We start from the raw sequence: 19,856 nt of genomic DNA on the forward strand, positions 1-19,856 counted from the left end.
ACCGCAGTAATATTTTCTGTACGTATTGCATTTGGCCACCCGTTTTAGGACTACTTAGTGTAACCTCTAAAGCGGGCTCATAATTGCCAGTGGTGCCAGGAAGGGACCATGAGGCCGTTCTTGTTTGACTTGCCTAATTTTGACTTGAGTGCAATGCTGAGGGGTGGGTGGAATCGGCTAAAAGACAGGGAACTCTTTTACTTTTGCACTGCGTATCCCTCCGAAGGAATTTACTCGGGATAGTGCGTGCAGTATAACCTTATTGCAAGAGTTACTGAATTGACTGGTAATTTATTTTTACAAAGTTATGCCATACTGCATGTGTAGGTCTCATGCACACGCATAAGATGCCACTTTTTCGTTGGGTCAGCTTCTTCTGATTCGTGTCTGCAGTCGGAAGTTGAGCGGCCGTGGGACTCGGCTGCACTCAACATGCTTTTGTGCTCAAACTCTGCAGATGCTTTTAACCGTGGCACAAATCAGATGCCACACTGTAGTCCCTGCCTACAGCATGCACAATACTGGCGTCTGAGTTTAAACAAATTAATCAGTCATTTTATATTCTTCATGTGACTATTGCAATCCATATTGAGAATAAATTATCAGCCAGCCTAACCTTTATGTGTGGACTGACCAATAGTATAGACTTTGGAAAAAGTATTACATTTCGTTCAATTGCGTCAGGAGGTTTCAGCCCGACGCCAGCTATTTATGATTTACATTGGATTAAATGGCATTAGAAATGTATTTAAAGCTCCTCAAATACAAATTACTCAACTTGAAATAAATAAGTCATTTTTGTGGGAGAGTTTCTTTATTTAGACAGATGTGGGATGTTATTATTGTTCTTTGCATTATAATGCTTTTAAAAACTAAAGAAAATAAAAAAGTGGACCCATGGTTAAACCCATGTAGTGAAATCAAGTCTACATGATGAAATGATCAAAAATTGCTTCATCAAGTCAATCATTAGCATTGCAAGTGTAGGTTTAATGTGCTCACATTTGACTAAGATAAGATATCCTTTATTCGTCCCACAATGGGGAAATTGACTAGTGATAAGCTTTCTTTGAAAATGCTGAGTGACCTTAGAAATAAATAGTTGTTTTTTTTTTGTACTTGCTGTTTTACTACGAATTAGTACTTGTCACATGGTTCTTTTCAAGGTGAGCATCAGTTTCATTGCGATAGTGTCCTCCGCTCCATTTTACCATCGTGAACCTTTGGAATCTATGCACACTGTGCTGGACACAACGTCTTGACACCGATTCAAAATCATTTGATGTGCCAAAACTTTCCATGTTGTCTTTGAAAGTCTGTGGCAGGCGGTTGATCCATGAGGCACGTTGTACTTGTAGTGTGTCATTGTTGTCCTCCCTGTTCAGGCAGCTCTTCTCTATTGTCTACCTTTCTCCTCTACAGTGGCAGGGAGCCTGTCCAGGAGGTCTGGTGAGATCCGGCTCCTCTGCCCCCCCCCCCCCTCTCCCCACCTCACTCCACCCTAGCCTGGCATCGCACACCTTCCCTTCTACAGTGAACCCTCATTTATCGCGGGAAATACATTCCACACTCACCCACAGCCAAATCAAACCACTTTTTAGTTTTACCCCACTCACAGGCCTTCAACTCATTTAAATGTATTGAAACAAATTTATAAAAACAAACATTTCAAAATTATTCCCTTAGTCATCACGTTTATTAACATCGCGGCTCACCTGTTGTCTGGGTATGGCAAAATAATAAATAACAGCTTAATATTAATCAGAATGCAATGTTAAAAGTGACACAGAACATATCTGTGGGAAATCTTTTATCTTTTTGCCTTGACTTCCCCATTAATGGTTAACTGAAATGACTCTCGCTATCATGGTACATTAATCACAATTCCTCCAAAAAATGCTACTTGAACACACATGCAGCAGTTTCACAACAAAAGATTAAACCATTACATGCTTAAACACTGAAATGTTAAACCAAACCATACAGTGCAACATTATTCACATGTCTTCTCTTTGCTTTGCTCTGTGGGAAAGACAGCGGCTTTGTTAGGGTCATTTTCTGCTCCTCGTCTCTTCTCTTACTTGCGCTGCATCGACATCCACTCGAGTTCAGTGCTACCCACTACGTGGTACTATACTGGAGGCTAAATTCAGACTTTGCTGATTTGTATCGAGTACTAGAAAATCCATTCATCCATCCATTGTGAGCCGCTGATCCTCACGAGGCTCGCAGGCGTGCTGCAGCCTATCCCAGCTGACTTCTGACGGAAGGCGGAGGCCAGAGCCGGAATCGAACCCTGCACCTCTGCACTATGAGGCCGGCGTGCGAACCAGGACAGAACAGTCAAATCAGTAAAATATTTTTCAAAGTGCCACATATATGTAAGGAGATGTTTTGGAAATAACTTGCTCTTCAACTTTCAAACCTGTCACACAAATACAATACAATACATGCTGATTTATATTGCGCTTTCACAACAGCGGCAGCTGTAACATCAAACAAATGTTTGATATTTGTTTGACTTCAAGTCGTTCTTTTTTTCGTGTTTGAAAAGCATTTTATTACTCAGATATGAAAACAAGGTGACGTCCTGCAAACCTGCAAACTCCACACAGGAAGGTCGGAGTCCGGATTCAAATCCTGGACTCCGTGCACTATGAGGTGGACGTGCTAACCAGTCAACCGTCATGACGCCCCGAGAGTACGATAAAAACCCCTTTTTAAAAAAATTGTCACATAAAAATCACAGATACAATGGCGATGCGAAAGAACGGGGGTTCACTGTCGTCCCAATTAGTCCCTCACCCTTCTCCTTCCACCCCTCACTGCATCCGTTTGCCCTTTTATTCTGTCCTTGTGTGCAGTTCCCAAGAGAAACCGATTTGAGTGTGATTGCTGCGGGGACATTTTTATTCGTTGGCTGTGAATGTGAGCAGTTTTGCTATCCATGAGCTGTGATTGGCTGTGGGCTGCCGCTGTCCCTCCACCACCGTCATTGCGGACACCCTGGCGGCATGCTGCTCCAACCTGCCACTCAGCCAGCACTGGTGCTGTGCTCTAACCTTACTAACCCCTGCCTTGGGGTGCAATAATCAGGAGAGCAAAATAGGTGTTAAGTCGCTCCAAGCGGAATGGTCAAGAGCCCCAGCGTGATCCTGGTCTTCCATCGGGACCTCAGCATGTCAAAACTTTTCCAATTTGCCGCCATTTGTTTTATCGGCTTCCAGTGTATAGGAGACAAAATATCACTTAGTGAGTATTGAATGGCATCCGCTACCCTGGTGTGTGGAGGTGAAGCATCAGGATCACCACTGAAGTTCACCCGCTTAACAGTGAAGAGGACCCTTCAGGCTTGATGCAGTTATGTCAGCTCAAAGTCTACTGTAAAATCTCGTGTATAACACGTACCCCTGTCTAATAATCCCCCCCCCCCCTTCAAAAAAAAAAAAAAACACCCTTAACTCATTCACTCCCAAAGACGTTTTTAAACGTCTTTTAAGACTTGGTCCAAAATTGGCTGGTACTGAATGCGTTAAAAAGCAGTTGGCGTTTTCCCCCTCTGTACTTGTGTATAATATGGGTCTCTAGTTTGCTAGCATCATTTATGTTGACCAACATTTTTTTGTTGTTTTTTTGAGTGCGAATTATATTTTGATTTATAAGTAATACTGGGCTTCTGAAGCAGAAAATGGCATCCATTTTATTTTTTTTAATTGGCTGTAATTTTAGTGAGATTTTTGGATTTTGGACAGTGAGATTGATTTCAGGATATCAAACATGCTTTTCGTTTATTCTCCAATAAAAGTCTAACAAGCTCGTTTGCTACCAACATTTCCAAATTTGATGACAGTTTGCTTGATTTTTCACCTGAAACGTGATTTGCATATTGCCGTCTGTCATGAGATTTCATTATAAAAAAAAAAGAAGAAATGATAACGTGGACATTCTTAGACGGATACAGCTCCAAAGTTGTAACATAAAGAGGATACCAGTGTCAAAATGTATGTAATTTTAACACTTTTGTTAAATATATGATTGAAGATTTCAAAAACAAGAGCCAATTTGGAATAAAACAAGCCTGTTTGCAGATTCAGCGACTCAAAATACCTTAAAACCTTTGACAGTTTCTTGGCACCAAAATATTTGTTGACCAGCGATACTCGAATAATATGATTGGGTAATGATTCAAAACATGCCACTTAAGTGTAATTGCTTTTAAATTCAGGTTAAAAACTAAGCACATTTCCCACACCTGTAATTAAGGTCTTGCAAAGCCTTTGGAAATCAGGTTTTCCAAAAATTAATGTCTGGCCAAGTGCTTTTCATGTTTAGATAATGAACCTTTTAAAACTAAATGTCAACTGTGCTTAGCAGCACACTATTTTCATCTGTAGAAACTTTATAGGAAATGAGATCTTGGACAACTGATCAGTAGGAACGGCAACTATGCAATACAATACAATACATGCTGATTCTAAAGTGCTTTTGAAAAATAATCCGGCAGCTCTCGCCATCTTGCTCACTTAGCATCGCTAAATGCTGCCAACTGGTGCCGTTATACAATGTCAATGTAATGAAGGACCGTATTTTCCACACGATAGTGCGCTTCAGAGTATAAAACACACCTTCGATGAATGGCCTGGTTTAAAGCTGTTCTCATATATAGGGCCCACCGCTTTATAATGCACATAGAATAGAAGCTACAATACTGGCTGCGGTTGCGTTATGCATCCACTAGATGGAGGTATGTTCAAGGAAATACAATACAACACTGCTTTATTTATATAGAGCTTTCACAACCGCTGCAGCTGAAACAAAGTGCTTTACAGAACATTTAAAATATGACATCCAAGAAATCAGAATACTAAACCATATCATATATAACATAGGCGTCAAACTCAGGTCCCGGAGGGCCGCTGTCCTGCATGTTTTGCAAGTCTCCCTGTTGCAACACACCTGATTCAAATGATCAGATCATCAGCAAGCTCTGCGGAAGCCTGTCATCGAACCTGTTTATTTGAATCAGGTGTGTTGCAACAGGGAGACTTGGAAAACATGCAGGACAGTGGCCCTCCGGGACCTGAGTTTGATGATATGTCATATCATGATCTATAAGGTGCATCGGATTATAAGGCGCACTGTCGGCTTTTGAGAAAATTGAATGCTTTTAGGGGGGGCTTATAGCACGGGAACTACGTTTGTCTTTTTAGTGTCTTTAATTAGCGATTGAACTTTATCTCGGGGCGACGTGCTGTTGATGTTGGTGGCAACAGTTTGTGAAATGCTGCAACTACAGCGACACGAAAAAGCAGTCAAATCAGCCATGAGGCATTCATGTAGTTTAGTTGAAAAGATTTTATTTGGAAGTTGGCCTCACAATGTTGGCTGCGTATTCCATCAAGGATGGCATGAACAATTGTTGCTGCTGCTACAAGCTTGACTAATTTTGACGGTCTTAACATTTGCGGTGACATATAAAACTACACATCAGGCCAAACAGCCCTGGTTGAACATTTCACCAAGATCTTCCGATAGTTGGAGGCAAATGTAACAGCCCAAGACCTACAGATAGTCTTTGGAGACCGATTTCAACCTCAACCCGATGTTGGCCATTTTCATATTTTGGCACTTTATAGAGGTCATATTTTATCAACCTAGCTTTTAGTCTGATGATGTACTTCATTTTCCAAAATTCCAAATCCAGTGTGTGAAAATCCCAATGTGCCAGTACCCCAACCGTGCCAGGTCTATGAGGGCCCTTTATGCCTGCTCACATTGTGATTTATTAATCCTATATTCATTTATTACCGTCAGGAAGTAATTAGTTGAGTTCTGCTGTGATTCGTTGTCTAATTAAGACCTCTGAGACGTTTTGAGGCATAGTTTAATTTTGAAGTGGCCGATGGACCCAACATTAATTCAAACATGGCATCTTAGGCCACAATTTAAGTGTGTGTTTCTCATTGCAGTTGTAATGCTATGGAATTTGATATAGAAGAGTGATATTTTAGTATTCCATGAGATGGGCCTTATTCGATGTGCCGACAGAATGTTGAGAAGCCTCCAGTCGTGCAGCTCATGAAATTCCAGAGTGAACCAGAGTCACAGATCATCAGCAGTTCTGTCGGAAAGGATCCAATTGTATTTGTGTGAAAACGATGTGCTGTTAATTACCAATCTATCTTTGCTAAACTATCTATGCAAGCCGTGTATGCTGACAGGAAAAGCGATAAAAATCCTCTTCTGTTAAATGACGGAATGTCCATTAACCTTAACCTGTTGCCACTGATGTGGAAGGTGCACAACGTGTGTGTATGTTGAGAATCCAGCGCTGACTGTTGTCGTCTCCCCCGCCACAGGAACTGCGGTAATGTGTTCTGCGCCAGCTGCTGCGACCAGAAAATCCCGGTGCCGAGCCAGCAGTTGTTCGAGCCCAGCCGTGTGTGCAAGAACTGTTATGGCAGCCTCCGGCTCAGCTCGTCGCCTCTGGACAAACCTATCGCAGCCAGCTCCAACTGAGCCTCGGGGAGGAGGCGGATGTTGGCGTAAAGGAGGGCACCACCACCACAACAGAATGTCCCGTAGACTGTGTGCGTGTATGTGTGTGTATGTGCAGCAGAAGTGGACCGGAACGTGTCCTTGCGGTGGCACGGTTGCTCGGTGCGCTTAGCTTTGCAAAGTGGGGGGCGTGTTGGAGCAAGTCCCTCGTCGGCCACACGGTGGCGGCGGCGAGCTCAGTGGCCGCGCACCGAGGAGCGAGAATGGACTTCCTGGTGCCTCGGACCGGGAGGAAACGGGAGTCCTGCCGCATGTTCTTTAGTCGAGGGGCTTCAATCCACTTCAGTCATTGACCCCTCCCCACCAACCCACCCACGCCGCTTTTGCACACTTCCCGTCTTTTCTGGGCCGGGGCCTGGACTTGTTTTTGGTTGCTGCTGGGTGCTCAAGAGAAGAATGTGGTGTGAATTGTGTAAGAATCTTCAACATGATGAATAGGAACAATTGATTGGCACACCGTTCACAGTCAGAGCTCTGGAAATCAAGTCAAAATGTCCTGTCGTCGATTTGGAATTGAGACTCGCGGGCAGGATCATCATGAGTGGATCATTCATGATCACTCATTTGGACTGCCTTTGAATACAACTTCAATAAAAGACAATCATCCACTCGGCCTTAACTGGCCTCGTTATCGTCAGCGGGCTCAATTAACAAAAGTACCACTGAAGTAATTTCCTCCCCGTCAAATAAGCACCGATTGAAGAAGATGAAGGATCTTGTGCGATCACAGCGGGCTGTCCAACTCCGTTAATTAAGGCACCGGGCGCGCACCTCTGAATGGACAAGCCGAAGACAGCATTTTGATTTTCCTACTTTTGACTCGGAGCTCACAGAATGGTCCTCGCTGCCTGTCAAGTCATTCAATGACCTCCTCGTGCACATGGTCATTATTTTCGCTGCCTGTCAAGTCATTCAATGACCTCCTCGTGCACATGGTCATTATTTTGTAAAAAAAAAAAAAAAGACATAGAATACAATAATATATTCAGATACAGCTATAGCATTTAAGTACAAAGGATTAGAAACAGAGAATAGTTTCTCACTGAATTAGTCACCAAAAAACGTTTTTGTTTTTCTTTTGCTTTTCTTTTGACAATTACAGAAATGTGTATGTATGATAGAAGCGTAGGGTGTCCTGTTTGGATGCTGTAGTATTTGATTTTTATTTCTCCTTTTTTTTTTTAAATGAGGTGATTTTATTTATTTTGTTTAAAGAGTGTTTTGGATTCTGACAACTCGGCTGCCACGTGATAATCAGTGTCGACGTGCTTGTGGTGGTGGAGTGACGAGTCTATGCACGCACGCATTGACACACAGAACAGGTCCAAAACAAGCAACATCAATTCAAACGCAAAGCCCCTCCACACACACACACACACACACACACACACACACACTCCATTCACTTACAAACACTACCTCTACTTACTAGACACTCATGACGCACACTTGTTTATAGTTGCTTTGAGATTTTGGCTTTCAGGGCTCCCTTTGTCAAGTGCGCCTTGTTGCTCAATTATGACCTTTGTTATTATGACGCAAATGGCTGGATAGATGATCATATTGAGTCTTTCACTCATATTCCAGATGAACAAAACAAAGGACTATCACTGAAAAAACAAGTCTTGCTTTTTTTTCTTTTGGTCAACGCAGCCGCCGCTGAGTTAATCACGCCCCTTAATGGCTGTGACAATCCCCTTCCTATTCATGATTGTCCACTGCATTAGAGGTAGAGCCGTGCGGGTTTAATGGGAGTTGACCGGTGTACTCATCTGTCATTTAAGTCGTGCTGTTGGCCACAGCTCATTATTATAACCGAGTGGTGTAAGATCTCATGTGACACACGCACAGCAGACGTCTCACGAAGCATCAATGACAATGATGTGAGGAGGCACCGGTTTGGCCGACATCCGCAAGCCAGTGCCACACCCGGGACCGAAACAAGGCTGTTGTCAGTACTCAAGCCTGACAGGGTGGCCGACACGTTTGCCGTGGCGGTCACTTGCTCAGCAACTTTTTCGTCTTGTATTTTTCACAAGCTCCGTTTCAGGGGTCTCTGCAACAGCCCAGCAATCATGTGTGAGAGCAATTGTGTGTGTGTGTACATGAGAATGTAACAAGCATTAGTGGGTGTGTGCATGCTTGTGCATCCCCCCTGGTAGAGATGGGTGCCAAGCCGTTCTATTTCAGATCTCACAAGGGGATCACTTGTGCTTCTGTTGGGTTTTCCCCTTCACCTGTTTCCCTCCTGTTGGAAAAGCACTTTGAAGCTGTTTGTCAGGCGAGTTTGTAGCTGTACATAGAGCCATTTCCTGTAATTACAAGTGCTCCTTGTTCATCAGATTTTTTTCCCCCCTCCATGAGCGTTTCATTGTTGTAGAATTTAAGGAGAAATAAACTAGACGAACCAGCTGTGTTTTGTATGGTGTGTATGTGAGAGAGACCTGCTCTGAAAAGATGCCAGGGAGACCGCGGGCTTCAATCATGTTTTAATGATGTCTTGTGTAGATATCTAAAAATCAGGAAAATCCTTTGTTAGCGTTGCTATCCTCTAATTATTGAACGCAGGTTTGACAGAAAATAACAAGCAGGAGAAAAAATCAAGCTGCTCTAAATAGTGCATGTCATGCTTACTGATGAGGTGGTCACACAGGCACTAAAGAAACAACACCATTGACATCCACGACATGTCGCAGCACACACGGACGGGATGCTGTGGACCAACAAGAGCAAGTTGAGGCAGCACTCTGAGCTTTGGAAACAACACAAGACAACATTGTATTCAATGAAGCACTTCTATATGCAACGAGTGGATAGCAAAGGAAATACGGTCACAAAAGAGAACCTCACGTTTGCCGTGGAAAACAAAACCAAACCAAAAAAAGTTTTTACATCCTGTTCAAATCCAGTTGATTCGTGTGCAAATTGCTTTGACCTCTCCCTCACGACCATGAATACAAGAAATGGATATTGATGGTGTGAGGCTCCCTGCAACCATCTATAGAAATTCTCATTTTACCCAAAAATAGACATGGCTGTACTGGCCAACTTTTCCCTTTTATAAAAACTCCTAACACTATTTACAATTACGCCAACGATCCATTATAAAATAGATGCTCCACGCGTTTTCCCTGCCACCGATTCAACCGTGGAATACGCTTCCCCGCCTCCAAAAAGCACATCTCAGGTTTGTATCGTCAAAAGATGATGTGTGACTGTGTTACAGGCAATATGGCCGCCTGTCAGTCAAGTGTGAGTCACTGGCCTGTCCAAAAGAAGCGCTGGTGACCTTTCACACGGACGACTGATCCCATACCTGCAAAGACAAATGACAGGCAAAGGAAAAAAGGGAGGGGCAGTGTGCTTGTACTCTACTTGAGTGGACATGACTGGGCTTGGGTTTCCATGTTGGTACACTACTCATCAAAATTAGGGATAATGGTTGACATTGTCTAAAAAAAAAAAAAAAAGAATGCGCATTAACTTTGGTAAGTCAAATTTATTTTACCTCTAATGTCCAACTGTTAAATGTATCAAATCTTTTTACAAGACTTTCTGTTTTCACAGACAAGTTGTCAGATTTCAAATTAGGCCGGTGACACTTTTGAGTTTAGGAATGACTCGGATAGTGATTGATCCAAATCATGGCTAAAAATGGATACAAGCCCCATCCAATGTCTAGGAATGTTTTTATATGAGAGGCTACGTATGCTTTAGTGTCTTTGTGTTTTAATTAGGACTGTAGTAATTATGGATGTGCCATAATTTTTCATTTCATTTTGACTGTTGGCGTGACAGTTCTCCCATCCATTTTCAACACCCTTATCCTGAACAGGGGCGTCACTTGTGCTGTCAGTGGACTTCGGACCGAAGGCGGACTAGACCCTGAACTGGTCAGCGGTCAGTCGCGGCGCACATATTAAGATGAACCATTCACATCCAGATTTTATATGCGGGTCAGGCGAGTGTAGCACTACACCATCATGACTATTCTGTTAGTTTTCATTTGTTTTTTGAGCAGTTTTGAAAATGTTTCATTTTTATTTCGTTTTTGTATTCGTGTTTTGATGATGGAATATTTGTCAGATGTCCCTTATTGTGCAATAAGAGCATGCATGTTGGTCAGACAATAATAGAAGTGACAAAGGCAACATACCTTGTTAACAGGAGCCAGCTGCGTGCGCACCGACCCGGCAATGAGTCTGTTGTTGTCCCCAAATCGTCCGGGAGATCTCTCCCTGCGGCTGTCCAGCACCCTGCCTGGCGACTTCTCCCTGTCCAAGGGGCGGGCCGGAGACTTGTCGCGCCGGAACTCAGTGCGTCCCTCTCGATAGCGGTGAGGCGTGCTCGGCTCTCGATGCAGGCCATCGTGACTGCCGGGGCCTGACGTCAAGCGCTTGGTGATGTGCTCCGAGTAGGTGGGAGGGCCTCGCTTGCTGGGACTCCTGGAGACGCGTGGCAAAGGCCAAGGGTCATCGGGTTGTGTACAACAGTGATTTGGGGTTTAGGATACTGACTCTACATGGAGGAGAAAAAGGCTTGGCTGAAGTGTGGCCCTTCCAAGTTATCAGGGTTTTTTATTTATTTATTTGGGGGGGGGGGGGGGGTCCACTTTGTGCAATGCAGACCAGTGCCTGTGTGTACTCTCAGTCATGCAGGCCATTCCATTATCAGGACATGAAATCGATCAAAAGTGGATTGTTGTGGCTGTGTTAGAAGACGTTTCGCCTGACATCTGGACAGCCCGATATCAGTGGAATGTCTCATTTGTTGCTTTAGCCATCAGGTGCTTAATAATGTGTACTACTGAAATGCACTTTCCACGTAACATAAGTGCATATTTTTGTTTTTGTTTTTTAAAGAAACTGAAAGTTACTTTGGTGTGACTTGTCTCAAAGTGACCAGGTCCCCCCTGGCGTCCCCCTCCTCCAAGTGGGAGCCGATGACAAAGCAGTTGAATTTTGCAAGACAACTTGCAATTCGTGTTAATGAGCAACAGATGGCACAATTGCTCTGTCAAAACGAAACATTCACTTTCGAAGCAGCGAGGCCACTTTTAGCTTTAGCTTCTTCTCCCAACACTATTTGATGGCTCAAACTTGAAAGGAGACATCTGACATAAAATGACTTTTGAATTGCTTGTATTCGAATGTGGAATTAAAGAATCAAATCAGTCTTTTAACAGCCAACACAGTACCTGAAAAAGTGTATGTGAGCTAGTCGCTCTGGGCTTCCACACCACTGTGGCATCCCATCTATCTATTTTCCAATCCGCTATATCCTCACAAGGGTGGCAGGGGGAGCCTATCCCAGCCGTCTTGGGACAGTAGGGGACACCCTGAACTGGTTGCCAGCCAAATTACCAGTGAGCCAAATGTACATATTTAACAGTACAAGATCCAAAGCCACTTTCAAGCAATGGCCAGAGTCCAATTGTGGTTAAATTAGTGGTGTTTTATTTATTTATTTTTTGCGGTTGAAATGGTAAGAAAAGCTGCATTGAGTTTGAGAACAGAATAATCCTGATTCATGGCATTCGCTTCCGTTAAGCGACAAATGCTCGATTGCTTATTTGCTTTTTTAAATTCAAAGCTTCAAGTGCAGCAATCAGTTACTTGTCGTCATGGAAACAAAACCCATAGCGCCATTGGCACAGGAGTACTTTGGCGGGCGTGGGGTGGTAGGAGGGCTGGCTCAGTTGCACAAGACAGGCCCTCTTGCTAAATCGGTCGAACTTCAGCAAAACAAAATAAGAGTTTGTAAAACAGGCGATTCTTGATTCTCAGGATGATTTGGCGAAACTGTGTCACACACTCACACATGTGATGTAAAATGTTTCTCGACAAGTGAGGAGCAGCTGACCCTCTGCTGGATCCGGTCCTCTGCAGCTCTCCCGACTCTCGGATAAGGCTCCCCTTACAGCAGATGACCCGCAGCTTGTTCTGGTAGGACGAAGCCAAATATATGGCTCCTGAGGAGATGGCTGGGCCCAGATAGCGAGGGCTGGGGATGTCCAGGTGGGCCAGCACTGAAGGACTGATAACACAAAAGGCCAGGGCATGAAGGTCCATCACAAACTTTCGGGTCATTTCATAAATGTGATTCGGTGGCCAGTGATACTCACCCCAAAGCAGCGTGACCCTGAACCTCGATGACGTCCAGAGAGTTGAAGTAGGTGACAAATAGGTAGGGCTCTCTGTAGGCTGCATCACAAAACACAAGCAATCCAAGGGATTGGATTGACTTCATGCATAATAACAATAAAAATGATGTGGCTTCATAAAGCGTATTCACCAAAGGACAAAGGCAGTCGACTCCACTTAATGTCCTCAGTGCGGCTCTTTCGTCCATACGTGTCCACAAACACGCCAAACTCTGCAAGACGGAGACATGCAAGATGAATGTCCACTCGAGAGTTTCATTTGCATGACCAATGAAGTCATGAACTGGGTCTCGTCCAATGCCATTTAAAAATCATGCAATTATGATGCCAGTACAAGAGGTGGGCATTTCATCAATACATAAGGAAGATCACTTAATCCGTCACTGATGACGCCCATTTTGCTGACGACTGACAGAAATACGCCCTGTTGATATCTTCTGTGTTTGTTGATGGGGGTTTCATAGAGATGACTGCGTTGATTATACAGTGTGTGTGTGCGTGTGTGTGTGTAGAGGTGAAGGCAAGGTGGCATTAAGATTAGTAGATTTGACTTTCCGAAGAGGCCTTACGCCAACGAGTATGGACAATAGTAGGAGTCTGCTAACTACTTGGATTGAATTTTCCCCTTTGGCACAATGCAGAGGTGCATTCTGCGTCAGCTAAGCCATTTTAAACTTTACATCAAAACATTTTGGTATTTTACAAGCGAAAACAGCTGCAGCCACCCACTAGTGTGCTTCTGCTGACTGTGCTTTTACAGTTCAATGAATTGGCAGATAAATGTCGGTGAATGTGTGTGTGTGTGTGTGTGTGTGTGTGTGTGTGTGTGTGTGTGTGTGTGAGAGTTTCTAGCAGTACTTCAGTGAAAAGTGTACTATAGCGGTCGCTTTTAATAATAATGATAATATAATAATAATAATAATAATACATTTAATTTTGAAAACACTTTTGTTGTACTGGAGAGGATGCTATTGCAGTAGTTAAGGTGGGTGATGAAGGTGTAGATGAGGGTTTGAGCAACATTGAAAGAAAGTGACGGGCGGAGTTGAGAAATATTTTTGAGGTGGAAGAAAGCTGTTTTGGTGATTTGGGTGATGTGTCGGTCGAAAGAGAGATTATTATCAAAAAGGACACAGAGGTTGCGACAGTGAGAGGAGAGGAACAGGGTGGCGTTGTCGCTAATGAGATTTAAGTTGGAGGCTGTTTGGGTGTTAATTACAATGACAGTGGTTAAAATGTGCTGAGACCGCTTATTCATTTTTCCTGACTCTGTGGATTTAATTTAATTTTTTTTTTTTTTTTAGCAGTGTGTGAGTTATCATTCATTTGTGGCAAGAGGGGTGATCAAGGCTCACTGTCCCACACTTTCAAACAAACAAAAGAAAGGATTCAGTGTATGTTTTTTATTCCCTCATGTCTGCGCGCTTACCATGAAAGCACAGAAGGTACTCCTCCTTCTGCATGCTGCTGGCCACCTGCATGATGGCAATGGGGAAGCTATGGGATGAGGCAGCAAACACTGCTGAGGCCAGTGACATGTCGTTCTTGTCCAGGAACTCTGCGGCACACAAAACACATGATGCGTCTTAAAAAAGTTGGCGACTTTTCAAATGTTGTTTGAAAGACTCATGCATACAGAATAATTCAAATTGAATTGATCTTGGGCTTGTGATTATTTTGAACAAAACCAAGACAACATCACAAATCAATCGTAAGAAAACCACAAGATCGCATTTGACATCGTTAAACATGAGCAGCACGGTGTTGTCACTCTAGGGATTTTGGCTCAGCCCCTTCCAGTTTCGATTGGCTGGTTTCCTTGACGACGGCGGAGTGGCCATAAACCAGATCTGTTTTAATACCTATTTTGACAGAAAAGGCCATTAACCACAACACTTTGTTTCCTCCGCCATCTACGGTGCTCCCAAAGAAACAGAATTGGAAGCCCAACCCCCAACTGCTTGAGCAGAACGCCCAAATTTCAAAAGAGAGACAAAGACTGAAATTTAAGCAAGACATAGCGGTCTGAATATCCTAATTTCTTTTCATTCCATTCATACAGATAAAGGTCATTTGAGCAGATTTCCTCCAAGCGTGTATCAAACTGGTAGCCCTCTGCTTTAATCGGAACTCAAGAAGTAGTTGTCAGTTTCAAAAAGCCCTGGATGAGAAGTTTTTCCAATTCCTCAATTCCAATGTATAGTAAACACGAGCATGTGAAAAAGTAATTGCCGCTGAGCACACCTTCAAGTACAAATTGCTTCATCTCGATCTCGTAGAACTTGTTGGTGCCGAGGATGATGCTGTAGCTCGTCAGGTGGATGCAGCTGCAAGGCTCCAAAGTTTCAATTTCCTATGAAATGAAGATTTTTGTTGTTGTTGTTGTTTAAATTCCAGAATTATACAGTTGCACCATGAGAGCGTCAGAGCGATATTGCAGATCTGCTCCAAAATATTTCCGGTGTGAAATGTTACAGTTGAGGGCTAAGACTAGACTAAGTTGAGGTGATGAAGTTTCACTCAGATTTAGAACTATCTTCTGGATTCAGCGGAATAAAATAATAGATTGGCACAAAACATATTGTAACCTGATTCGACTTGCTTTGAGATATTGAGATAGCTATCAAACAATTAGATCCAAATGATCATGAAAGGCTCCGTTTTCATGACGTAAATTCGCGGCGACACAGGCCTTATCTGTGTAAAGGTGGTTAAAAGGTCATTTCAAGACAGACAATCGGAGGCCAGTGGATCTGTGAGAGCGAGGGTTGCTCTGCTGTGGGCGTGGTCATAGCTGACTTCATGGCAGAGAGTCTCAAAATCTGCACTGCGAAGCGGCTTTTGGATGACCGAGAGTCGGTGTGAACCTAGACACACATTTTCAATTTTTTTTCTAATTATGAAGAAAATCGTTTTGCGCACAATTTTATTGGTGTGTTGGAACACGATGAATAATAGTAATTGTTTAGGATAAGTCCCTAAAAATGATATGAACGCAGAGTGCAGTGTGGATACGGAAGCCAGGGATCGATCACATTTCACCTTGCGAATGCAATACTTGCTGAGACTGTCATTGTAACGTAGAATGGTGATCTTGTTCGGCATTGCGGCACATATGCAGGAGCCATTGTCTATCTGTGAAGACAACGCAAACACATGCACGTCCTCAACTGTCTCCGGTCACATTTTTCCACTGTATGCGCTGTCATTACTCGAACGAAGACGTACTCTGCCGGCAGCAAACAGATGGCATCCTTTCACCGTCTCAAAGATGTACGGAGCCAGCTCGGACTGGCTGGGCAGGTGGCACTGGCTCAATGACTGCTTTACTCTCTTGATCTCCACCAGGCACAAGGCCCTCTCGTCCCCTGCAGCACACATCGCGGTGTTGAGCGTGTGGCACTCACTCGTCCATCCAGCTGTGATCAGAGGCTCAGTTCTCACCAACAATCATCAGCAGTTTCTCCATCTCCTTGATGATGTGGATCTGAAAGACTGAGCCCAGGCCAGGAATGTGGGTCAGCGAGTTCTTGATCACGTTGAGGGCATACAGACCTTCCTCCGAGCCCACCAAGACTATCTGCGGGCACAGTCAGGCGCATAGGGTTTTAATACACAACATGTGACCATACAGTCGACATGTGAGACAATTACGGCACCTGGTCTGTAAGGGGAAGAGTGCAGTTGATATCAAGCCTGTCGTCTCCTTCCAGCTTTAGGAGAGAGTTCCCAAGGAGCTTCTAAAATCAAGAAGACATTGACGGTCAACTGGGTCAGTCGCTCTCAGGGAGGCAGCGGCAAACGGAACAAACGCAACACCTGCAGAGGTGTGTGCAAGTGAGGACAGGTCGGCAGTCACATGCAGTTTGAATCTGTCGATTTGAAAGTTTGCATTCTTCAACATGGACTTTTTAATGTACATTTAATGGCTGGCTTTAACAGACCTATGCAGTGTGCCAGGATCTCATTTCAAAGTTATATCAAAACTGCCTTTAAAGAGAGAAAAATGCTACAGTTTTTACAGATCGCTGCATCTTACAATGAAAAACCAACATGTCATTGGTGCCATCTTTGTTTTGAAATAGTATACCTTTATTTTATAAGTATAATATAAGTATAAGTATGATTCCGGAAATCGCGTGTTAAAGAATCTCATTCTGCTTTACGTGAAACTGAGAAGTGCTTGTTGTTGCGGCATTTGCCGTGTAGGCTTAGTCTCATCATTCCTGCTTGTTTTGACCAAACGTATATACAAAGTTAATATAATGAGTATGTTGAAGCCTCACTTTTTTTTACTATAAGAATTATCTCGAGCAGAAGACTGCCGTTGGTTGAAAAAGCAGGCCAACGTGGTTAGTAATATTTCACATTGTCTATCGCGATTAGTTTTGACGTAAAGCTATCTTTGTCCTAAATTTAATATGTAGTTTTATATTTCTGAACTTTCAATTCTACGGAGTGTTGAGGCATGTTGCAATAAACATCTAAAAAAGGAAATGGAGTATCTCATTCCAATCAATGGGCCGCATAGTGAGGATCTTAAGTACATTTACTGAGCAACATCACGCTCATTTTAATGATGATGCTGCGCTGCCTTCATCTATAAAGTGATGCATTTTCATCATTGTGTATGCATGCCACTCAGAAAACCAAGAAGTCAACCGAAACAAAATATTACCAAAAACATGCAACAGGAGTGAAATTCGGGAAGTTCTCAACATCGGAGCATTTTTTTTTCTTCCACTTGGATCATAATGATGTGGTTTTCACAAGAAATGCGTGCTGCGGTGATAGAACAAGTGAACATGAGGGGGCATCTCAGTGAGGCAGGTGGCGGCTTGGGTGGGAGCGGAAGTGGGTTAGCCAGGTGTGAATGTCAGGAAGTCTGGTGTTTGCACTTTTTTACCTGGACCAGAGGAGATAGAACCATTTGTCTTTTGGACACAGCAGCCTATGTGCGCAACGATACTCAATGAAATGGGTCAAATCCAACAAATCAATAAAACATGCCCATATAATGAGGCGAGATGGAAACGCAACAAACAGAGTTGGGAAAGATAAAGCAAAAGAATGAGGGAGAGAGACGGAAAGAAGATGACAATTAACGACAGAGAAAAGTGAATCATGAGTTCATCCAAAAAGACAAAAGGTTAAAAACGAGAGTCAGTTCACTCTCCTGAATAACCCCGATAGTAGCGATTACATCCAGAAAAGAGACCACTATGACAAGTCAGCCGAGTGCCGAGATACTCACTGCGTCCGCCTCAGCCTTCTCCCGAGAGATTCGCCCCCCGGCGATGACACATTCCATGACTGCCACCCAGCGCTGCTTGTCTGGGAAACTGGGAGCCATAAAGTAAACGGACTGTCCAGGCCAGCAAGGGGTGTGACAACGAGCCTCCAGCTTCAGGACATATGGAACATCTGAAGGATAACAATCGATGAGTTAAATTAATGAATACTTGACTTGTTATCGAGGATAATATAGTTGACAAAAACTAACAGAATAACTCAAATTAAAGTTGGGAAAAAAATATTTACCTCGAACGAAATAAAAATAGTTCAAAAATAACTAAGACGAGAGCTTACGGATATAAAACTGTAACTACAATTATAGCAAGAATGTCCATTATTTACCTCTTTTCAATATCACAGAAGTATTTAGAGTTTATTTTAAATGTATTTATTTTGGAATTGCTGTGCATCTGTAGAAGAAGGAAAGTCATTTGCTTGAGAATTCTGGTTTACTTGATTGCCATCTTGCACTCAACAAATGCTCCAACTAACACTAAAACTAGTCCAAAAAAACCCTAACAAACTTGCTATGAAAACGGAATTTCAAAAAACAACGCAAAAATAAAAACGAGTATGAAAAATCTCAACCTGTTACAACCATGTTCCTTATGTAAATGTGTTTGGTGTTATTTATATGAAGAATTACGTAACACCTGATTTAGCTGTGTTGGGGAGCTCAGTGGCCCCGACCGCTCCATGAACTTCGACCTCTCCATCAGACATGCACAAGTCGAACTCCTCCAGTGGCTTCGTTGAATCTGAGTTAAAACAAAAGGTGCCACATTCAGGCACAGTGAAAAAAAAGCCTTCAGCTTTCAAAAGCTACGTGGTATTCAGGTGAACACTCAAGTAACCTTCTCTGGGTTCGCTCTCGAAGATGGACACTTTAGTCCCATCAAGGACCACGTATTTCCTCTCCCAGCCTTGGCCTCGCTTTCCATTTCTGCAAAAGCAGTAGCACAATGTTGAAAAAGGCCACCAGTTTTTCCACCGACATTTTCCCCCCAAAAAATGTTTGTTTTCAAGCGGAAGCATTTCAATGAGTTGAATTTGTTCCACCGTCCGTTTTTATTCAGCACCCTTACACCAACCCCGTCTATAAGTCAGTATAAGTCACGCACAGCATTCATCGCTGACCGTGATCCTATCCCGCACATCAGTGAGTGAGTGAGTGAGTGAGTGAGTGAGTGAGTGAGTGAGTGAGTGAGTGAGTGAGTGAGTGAGTGAGTGAGTGAGTGAGTGAGTGAGTGAGTGAGTGAGTGAGTGAGTGAGTGAGTGAGTGAGTGAGTGAGTTGACCTGGGCTGCTTCATCCATCCTTCCAGGTGCATGTGCCCGCTGGCATCTTTGATCTGCTGGCCCGAAGAGTTGCCCTTCTCCCGACACGAGCTCTCGGAAAGATGCAGAGAGCAATCGCTCGACATGCCGCACGTCGCTGGAAGGCACGGGGAGCATTTTGGATGGCACAGAGCGTGACATTCTGAGGGAGGGAAAATATCACAAGAACAGCAATGGCATACAAAGTTGTGGCTCCTCAACACAAATGAGCATTTTTGAAATAGTGACTATAAACCCTATATCTTCTATATATATATTGCGCGTCGTGCCGCACGCGGTCTGTCCTTCCGTCTGTCCCTTTTCAAAACGTACCTACTTCACCGCGCCGCTGCGCGCCGCCACTGCGCCGCTCAGGCAGTGGCTCACTACGATCGCGCGGGCATCTTAGCGAAAAAATGTTGTCTACCCACAAGCATTGCAATACAATTGTTAGTTATTTAGTAGAGCTAAACATCTCTTTATTTTCGCGATAAGCAATGAAGATGAACAAAAAGTTGAACCAAG

The 19,856-nt window shown here is 43.4% G+C and overlaps 2 protein-coding genes and 1 long non-coding RNA gene across 8 annotated transcripts in view; 1 reads left to right on the forward strand and 2 right to left on the reverse strand.

Annotated features, from left to right (window-relative positions):
• The window catches only part of mtmr3 (myotubularin related protein 3), a 36,911-nt gene extending 29,459 nt beyond the window's left edge, over positions 1 to 7,452 (forward strand). Inside the window, exons 20-21 of one of the 2 annotated variants that reach the window (XM_052068192.1) lie at positions 1,423 to 1,449; positions 6,360 to 7,452. In XM_052068192.1, coding sequence (XP_051924152.1) covers positions 1,423 to 1,449; positions 6,360 to 6,519 — 187 coding nt within the window. In that variant the 3' untranslated portion in view covers positions 6,520 to 7,452. The remainder of the gene's footprint in view (positions 1 to 1,422; positions 1,450 to 6,359) is intronic. The other variant, XM_052068193.1, reaches the window with a different exon arrangement.
• LOC127602321 (uncharacterized) lies at positions 7,386 to 7,660 on the reverse strand. Its single transcript, XR_007962744.1, has 2 exons — positions 7,479 to 7,660; positions 7,386 to 7,426 (listed from the first exon to the last, which is right to left on the reverse strand). It is a non-coding gene; the product is annotated as an uncharacterized LOC127602321 (long non-coding RNA).
• Positions 7,661 to 9,028: 1,368 nt separating this feature from the next.
• The window catches only part of LOC127602198 (citron Rho-interacting kinase), a 40,279-nt gene continuing 29,451 nt past the window's right edge, over positions 9,029 to 19,856 (reverse strand). For all 5 annotated transcript variants that reach the window (XM_052068147.1, XM_052068148.1, XM_052068144.1 and 2 more), the window contains 15 exons: positions 19,314 to 19,494; positions 18,871 to 18,959; positions 18,670 to 18,774; positions 17,976 to 18,145; positions 16,381 to 16,461; positions 16,166 to 16,301; positions 15,950 to 16,089; positions 15,764 to 15,856; positions 14,966 to 15,074; positions 14,151 to 14,279; positions 12,853 to 12,933; positions 12,683 to 12,761; positions 12,421 to 12,594; positions 10,715 to 11,003; positions 9,029 to 9,874 (listed from right to left, as the gene is read on the reverse strand). In XM_052068147.1, coding sequence (XP_051924107.1) covers positions 9,851 to 9,874; positions 10,715 to 11,003; positions 12,421 to 12,594; positions 12,683 to 12,761; positions 12,853 to 12,933; positions 14,151 to 14,279; positions 14,966 to 15,074; positions 15,764 to 15,856; positions 15,950 to 16,089; positions 16,166 to 16,301; positions 16,381 to 16,461; positions 17,976 to 18,145; positions 18,670 to 18,774; positions 18,871 to 18,959; positions 19,314 to 19,494 — 1,880 coding nt within the window. In that variant the 3' untranslated portion in view covers positions 9,029 to 9,850. The remainder of the gene's footprint in view (positions 9,875 to 10,714; positions 11,004 to 12,420; positions 12,595 to 12,682; positions 12,762 to 12,852; positions 12,934 to 14,150; positions 14,280 to 14,965; positions 15,075 to 15,763; positions 15,857 to 15,949; positions 16,090 to 16,165; positions 16,302 to 16,380; positions 16,462 to 17,975; positions 18,146 to 18,669; positions 18,775 to 18,870; positions 18,960 to 19,313; positions 19,495 to 19,856) is intronic.

The sequence above is a fragment of the Hippocampus zosterae genome, chromosome 6, assembly GCF_025434085.1.
Source record: "Hippocampus zosterae strain Florida chromosome 6, ASM2543408v3, whole genome shotgun sequence".
Taxonomy (NCBI): Eukaryota; Metazoa; Chordata; class Actinopteri; order Syngnathiformes; family Syngnathidae; genus Hippocampus; species Hippocampus zosterae.